This window comes from Penaeus vannamei, chromosome 11, assembly GCF_042767895.1.
Source record: "Penaeus vannamei isolate JL-2024 chromosome 11, ASM4276789v1, whole genome shotgun sequence".
NCBI lineage: Eukaryota > Metazoa > Arthropoda > Malacostraca > Decapoda > Penaeidae > Penaeus > Penaeus vannamei.
The window spans coordinates 15,707,178-15,714,677 of NC_091559.1; the positions used below are offsets into that span (position 1 = coordinate 15,707,178).

Genomic DNA, 7,500 nt, shown 5'->3' on the forward strand with positions numbered 1-7,500 from the left:
GAAGTATAAGATTCCATTTGAGATGGCTTTTAAAGGCACTTTGTTCTCTCAAGAGATTAAAATCTCAAATTAATGCACACATTTGATATTTTCTAGTAATGTTGATATCTAATAATCAGCTATTTCAGATATGAGATTAAGAATGTAGGAGAATTTTCATTATCATTTTTTTATAGTAAATACTTCTTCATTACATGATAATAGAGTGGGTTTACAAAGTGAGTTCACAAAGATGAAAAAAATAGTAATGGACAAAGAATTGATAGAAATCTATAAGCTTTTTTCTTCCTTCATTATCTCTGATTAGTTCTTGAAAGAACTAAACTGCTAACATGTTATTCCTTTTCTTAAATATAGCTCCCCAGCTTACTAAAAAGATAAATATTCAGTGCAATTCGATACATCTTCCTCTTTATTTAATAAAATGTGGTTGATGTTGTACTTATTGTTATAAATAATATATATATATATCTATATCATACATATATATATTTTGTATATATTTATTTGATTCTTTGAGTTTCTATCTTCATTTGTAAATTTTGTGATGGTTTGAATGGTTAAAATAAATCTTATATTTTTCAAGCTTGACAAACCATACTTGGAAGAAAATAGTCTCTTTGGAATGGTAAAAAGTGTGTCAGTGGTTTATGTACAATGTCATTTTGTGAAAGGTGCCACAAAGTTGTAAGTTTATGACTTTTGATGTAGTCAAGTGATGTCTTGCCAGTATTATATTCTTCCTAAATGTAAATATTAGAGCCAAAAAGAAAAACAATATTTGAGATTTGTATTGGAAGCTACAGAATTCAGTCTAACAGATTTGAAATTGTGAGACAACAAATATTTACAGGTAAATTACAGATGACATGGATCTCTAGTGCTTGCATTTTCTGATTCCAAGAATAAATTCTGTTATATTTATCTAGTTACGAAAGCATATACTTTAATTCTTATGTTCCCCTAAAATTGAATACTTTATGTGAATCTCAGAATAAAATTTCAAGTGCAGACTGTTTCATTTGATATTTCTCTTTATATCTGTTATTTCTTAATTACTTTTTGAGGGATGATTTCTGACAAGAGTGATACTTTAGTTACAATATCATGATCAAAGGTATACTTGTGTGCTAAGGAAAAAAGGGGATATACTTGTGTGCTAAGGAAAAAAGGGGATATACTTGTGTGCTAAGGAAAAAAGGGGATATACTTGTGTGCTAAGGAAAAAAGAGGATAATGCAAAATAAACCTGGCATTTTGCCTTTTCCTTTGTTTACATGTGTACTATAGTGCTCCATATGTCTATGTTCTGCAGACTTTGTTTACTCACCTGTGTAAAACTGAGAAAACCAGATATTCCTCCTCATTTCTCCTTTTTTTGAGTTGTTTCTCCCTGCACGTTGTGAACTTTAAGCTCCATGTCTTTCTTGTGGATTAAAATTTGCAAATGTGAAAACTTTTGCAATAATTTCATAACATAAATGTTAAAAATCTTACATGGCATAATTTCTGTAATGGCCAGACAATACTGTTTCTTAGACTCCACTTAGTACTTATGATGTGGATATTGAAATTAGGTCTGTCCAATGCTAGTCTGTGATGCCAACCATTAAAGACAGCATTTTATATCAGCAGAAGAGCTTACATTAGGAGAATGAAGTGGGTAAATTAATACTTGTCTTGTTTGAAAGCTCTCAGTACATAATTTATGCATATATGAATATGATAATGTATATGCACATATATAATTGTAATAGCTATCTCAGCAGGCTTTGAGGTAGATGAAATTTATTAAAAAAAAACAAACTATTTATATGAATGATGTATACTTTCTTGCATTGTGTTCACATTAACCCATTGATGCCGGGATGGCATGTACATGCATGCTGTGATTTTAGTTTATTAATTTAGTGTACTCATAGTTGGCTGAACAAATGGTTATATCACCAAGGACTTAGTCACTAACCCTACAGATCTCACCTGTTCCTTGATTTATGGAAAACTTTTATTTTATTTTTATTGCTTTTAGTGTTGTTAATAACATGAGAATAATCATAATGTTACTACTACTACTACTACTACTACTAATGATAATAATATTAAAAAAAAAAAAAAAAAAATCCCCATAAATACAGGTGAGGTCAGTTAGGCCTCCTAATGGACTCCTTGGTGCTGAAGTGCTTGTGCAACTATCTGTAAACAAAATTCACAAAACAAAACTACAGTAGGCAGTACATGTACCCAATGACAATGGGTAAATTGTCAAGGTATTTGATAATATAGAGTTTTCTTTAACTCTGTCAGGAGGCCAAATGTTTTCAGACCATTTTACAAATAATGAAATCTTCCATTTTAACTTTTCCTTCTTAAAGGTATTGCTTCTGTATTACTAATAAATGATTTTTTTTTTAAATTTGGATTTATTAACCCTTTGACAAAAGAATTATACAGTTACAGATCAGCATTTATATGCAGTATTAGAAGAAATTATAGTTGGGCATTGTAGTTTGATAATCGTCTATGAAAATATGTAAATGATAGGTTGCACATCTTATGTTAAAAAAACATAATATATTAATAAATGTATGCATTTAGATTACATTTTATAATAAATAGTGATTATTTGTTACTAATTTTATCATATTGCTTTTTTTTTTAATTTTCACAAAATTCATTTTTTACACTGACAACAAATTATGTAAAAATCTGCATATTTACAAAATCATTTTTATGTCTGTTTTTGCTTGTATATACAGAATCATTTCTACATCTATATTTCTTGTAAACACACTTCTTATGAATAAATGGTTTATTCATATGAAATAGAAACCACAACCACAAAAAATAACATCAGCCATATATTGTGGCTACAAAGCATATAAATAATAATAAAAAATAACAAATAAGAAATACCCCACCATGAAAATACTCGTACATCTGTAAAATATATTGCTCTACCTCTTGTCGTAAAACATAAGCATAGCTCCATTGATTTGCTTAATAACTGAATATTTAGTACAATAGCTTCTCCAATGGCTGCTGCTTCTCCATTAAGCTATTTAACCATGTGGTCATTTGGATTACTGTATAGTAAACTTGTGCCACAAGATTTATATTCATTATCAAGAATTCCTGTATATGTCTATGGAAATTGTACAGCATTATTTAGCATTTTTATCATAAGCTTCACTGGTCTGCAATTCAACCTGTGCCCACTTTAACAGCTCAGAACTTGTGTCCTGAACTCAGTAACTGATGTTGATCCACTTTTCCGTGATATGCTATTCCAGCTGATTTTTTTCCGATACATTTCAGGGTTTCCAAATTTGCATTACCAGTTCTTGAAATACATACTGTATTAGGAAATATTCCCTGCTGTATCCTCTTACACAAAATTACTTCTTGGTTTTGAGTATTTAAAAAAAAAGATATCTGACAGCTGGAGACATCATACATTAGAAAAAGTTGGCAGATGAATCACAAAGAAATGGTGAAATGACAGCATCATATACCTCACTCAATCTAAGCTCAAAAGCCATTGTGGAAAAACTGGTTATCTTGGTGTCATATAGTATGGGTGAAGACCTTGGGCACCGTAGTGATAGAAAGACTGGGCACCTTGTAGATTCATGGCACCCTGGGCATGAGCTGAACCTGCAAACATGTGGCCCTGTTGGAAGATAAATGTTGTCAAGGAATTAAAGTCATCAGACATTTGTGATTAAATGGTATATGAATAAGAATCTTATCAAATCTATCTTCATAGAGCCAAGTCTGGTATTTTTAAAAGTATACAGATGAATTTGTTAGGAATCTTTTTAAAAATAAATGTTTTTAAGAATGTCAATTTAAAAATGCAGAATAACAGTAGATCAATTTTCTTGGCACGAATATGTTCTCAATCCAAGTAAGTGGAATATTCTGGCATTTTACTTTCTATATCCAATTCAGCTTTCTATACCTCCAATAATCGTAACAAATACACATGCAGCATACAAAAACGTCATGTATGCCCTGGGAAAGTAAGTAAAAGGGTATAATAGATTACAAACTAAAATCATTATGAATCCTAAGGAACTATGAAATGCTGTAACTATAACTATCAGTCTTAAGAAATAAAAGGGGTTAACACATGGGATATAATATGGGTATTACTGTGCAGAAGCAATATTTCGGACTTGGTTCACCTTCAGAACCATGGGTTCAAATCCATTATACTGACAAGCACCCTTCCCATTGTGTTGTACTTTCCAGCATCCAAGGCTTAATGATTACAAATTGTGGTAAACAATATGGTATTTTTTATATACTTTTAAAGGTGACTTCATATTCAAATTTAGAAAATTACAGTGTTTTTTTTCGCATTCTGTTTACGTATTCCTATTTGAACTAACCACCTAATAGATATTCAAAAAATACTTTGGAAATATGCACATTTAGTACTATGAGGGCTGACATTCCATAAGTTTCACTCTCAAGATCAACCTCATTAGCAGCAGACTTGCATTAGCCTTTGCATCAGAGCTACCATTTTTTCTGACCTCATAACCACATAACAACCAATTAATTTCATGGCTAACGTCGTAGGGGTAGAACATAAACTGCTCAATGACAAAATTGTGGAAACAATCCACTGAGAAAAATCAGACATTTTGCATTTAGGGAACCATTGTAATTTGTGGATGTTCCATGTTCTTCGTCAAACATTTTCTGTTAATCATAAACATTTGAATAGAGAAATTTCAAGACCAAATAAAACGGCTGTATTTTTCTTGGCATGAGAGAAAACCTCATTTGGTTTTGAGAAATGAATTGTTTACTATCCATTCCTTATGTGCTCAAGTTCATTATTCAAGTGCATTCCAAGCTGAACGTGTTAGACATCATTCAGGATTTCTGAAATCAAATCATTTTCAAACATCTTTCTGGAATGATTGTGAAATGCTTTGATTGACTGAAGAATTAATATCTCTTAGTACATTAAAAAAGACTAATTTGATTCTGGCTTCCGAATTCTGAATAATTTCCCTTTCCCTTGGTCCTGCTTCAGTCAGTGCAAATGCAGGATCAAGCCTAATATACAAAGGCTACAACACAAGAATACCTGCAAGGGTAAGATGGGCGTATTTTAGATATAACACAGCCGTGCGATTATGCCTTTAATAAAGATATATCGAGGGTTGACTATTTGATACGTAAATTGAAGCGAAAATTCAAGTATCAGTTATGGTATTGTCTGTATTATTAAAAAAAAAGCGCTTATCTCTTGTTTCTTTCTTAACATCGAAAATGATCACACAAGAGGTCTATAACAGTAAGGTGTCGCGACTCAAATTCGTCCCTCTCGACGCCAAATATGTGATCATCCTTGAATGGAATGTAGAGCCGTAAGGATTTCCCTCACGTTTTCGCTCGCTTGGCTGACAGACGCGCGCAAAAAGCATCAATGCCCTGTAAACAATATGGCATCTTTTATATACTTTTACATGTAACTGCATGTTCAAATTTAGAAAGGTTACAGTGGCTTTTTTCAAATTCTGTTTACGGGTTCGTATTTGAACTCACCACCTAATAGATTTTCAAAACTATGCAGTGGTTGGATGCAGAATTTGGGCCCGCCCTAAGGATATTCTTTATCACCGATTTCCAAAGGAGGGAGAGTGAAAAGAGTGGGTAATTTTAGGTGGAAAGAAAAGGGTGAATTGTGAAGCTGAAAGAATTTGCAGTATATATTTTAAGAAAGCAGACTACGATAAAAGGCTGAAATATGTTAGGCGTCGCACCTATTTCACAGAATGCGCATCTTGAATAATATTTATGAATCTCGCAAGACCAAAAATAAAGTCCATTAAATTGTACTCTAGAGACTATGTACTTATTGTCATTTAGCTTATATATGTATATTTATGTGCATGTTTATGTATTATCATTATAATTTGTAGTAGTAATAGTAGTATTATTATCATTAATATTGGCATTATCATTATATATATATATATATATATATATATATATATATATATATATATATATATAAATATGTGTAAATATATCTACATATACATATATTCATATACATACATACATACATACATACATACATACATACATATATATATATATATATATATATATATATATATATATATATATATATATATATATATATATATATACATAATAGACCAGGAGCCCGGGGGGGGGTCAGACCGGATGAAAAGCATACTCATTTTCTTGCATATACTAATATTCCAGACGCCCACATCCTGGAAACCCAAGTCATTAGGAATATTAGTATATGCAAGAAAATTGGTATGCTTTTCAGACCCCGGGGCTCCTGGTCTATAAGCTCTTTCTCTTTGATTTTATACAGTGCGTGTTGTGATATGTTGGTTGTATGATTCGTTTTATAATAAATTCTTCAAAAAAATCATTTGGTGTTTAAATATGCCATGTCTTCTGTGCTTATTTTACTTCTTTATTATACCATATCTAAGCTACGGTATGATAATTACAAAACTAAATCCACGTAAAATATCGATATAGGCCTACAAATAATCGCTGATAATCATCGCCTGTAAAATGGGTCCAATGTGCAAATGTTCAATATCCCGGCATCTAAAATTACTTAAGTATTTGATAATTTGGTTACCGTTTTCTATTATCTCCTTCCCCACCCTACCATTCTCTAACCCCCCCCCCCCGCTCTCAGTCCACCTCCGCGTGACGTCATACGAGTAGGCCTCATCACCTAAGGCTGCGCAGAACTCCGAAATGACTAGATCAAGGTCTATATAAGTACTTATACAGACCTTGGACTAGACCTTGATCTCGCATTTCTCGGTTAGAAACACGACACTAGTCGATGGTCTCGGGGTGCAGAAAAAATATGCCAAAATAAACAATCAAATGAAATATTAAAAAGATTAATGAAGAAACTAATATCACAAATCAAATACTTGTGGGAAGGATAGTTCACCTGAAATAGATCCTGGCCGAAGGCGGGCCTCATGAGGTTAGCCGCCATGTTGGCCGTGGTGTCATCTCGGAAGAAGGCTGCTGACGAAGTGGAGGACGAAGAACCAGAAGACGAACTGGACGGGGAGAAAGAAGACGAAGACGAGGCTGCTGACGAGAAGTTGTTCCTTGCAGCTTGGAGAGCCATCGCGGCCTCCATTTTGGCTCCAGGATTAGAGTCATTCATGTACTGGCTACCGCTACCACTGGTGCTACTGTTACTTTGGCTGTGAAAGAAAACAAAACTGTAAGGTAAAAAAAATCATATGTTTAATATTTTGATCATAAGTATCCGCATCCAAACAAGATGACTGGATCTTCACATTACTAAAGCAATTATTTTTACCAATTTACAAGAAAAATCCGCAAGTTTAAGAAGTAAAATTGCCAAATCAGGGAGTTCAGAGTAATAATACTTTAAAAAATAACGGTAAAGAGGCGCACCCAAATAGTTGGGCCTTTGAAGCGTCGAGGCCAGTGAAG

General features: G+C 32.7%; 1 protein-coding gene across 5 annotated transcripts in view; it reads right to left on the bottom strand.

Annotated features, from left to right (window-relative positions):
* Window positions 1-1,668: 1,668 nt before the first annotated feature.
* The window catches only part of LOC113802715 (transcription factor SOX-8), a 26,854-nt gene continuing 21,022 nt past the window's right edge, over window positions 1,669-7,500 (bottom strand). For all 5 annotated transcript variants that reach the window (XM_070127071.1, XM_027353328.2, XM_070127072.1 and 2 more), the window contains 3 exons: window positions 7,462-7,500; window positions 6,980-7,244; window positions 1,669-3,670 (listed from right to left, as the gene is read on the bottom strand). The exon at window positions 7,462-7,500 is cut by the window's right edge and continues 126 nt beyond it. In XM_070127071.1, coding sequence (XP_069983172.1) covers window positions 3,554-3,670; window positions 6,980-7,244; window positions 7,462-7,500 — 421 coding nt within the window. In that variant the 3' untranslated portion in view covers window positions 1,669-3,553. The remainder of the gene's footprint in view (window positions 3,671-6,979; window positions 7,245-7,461) is intronic.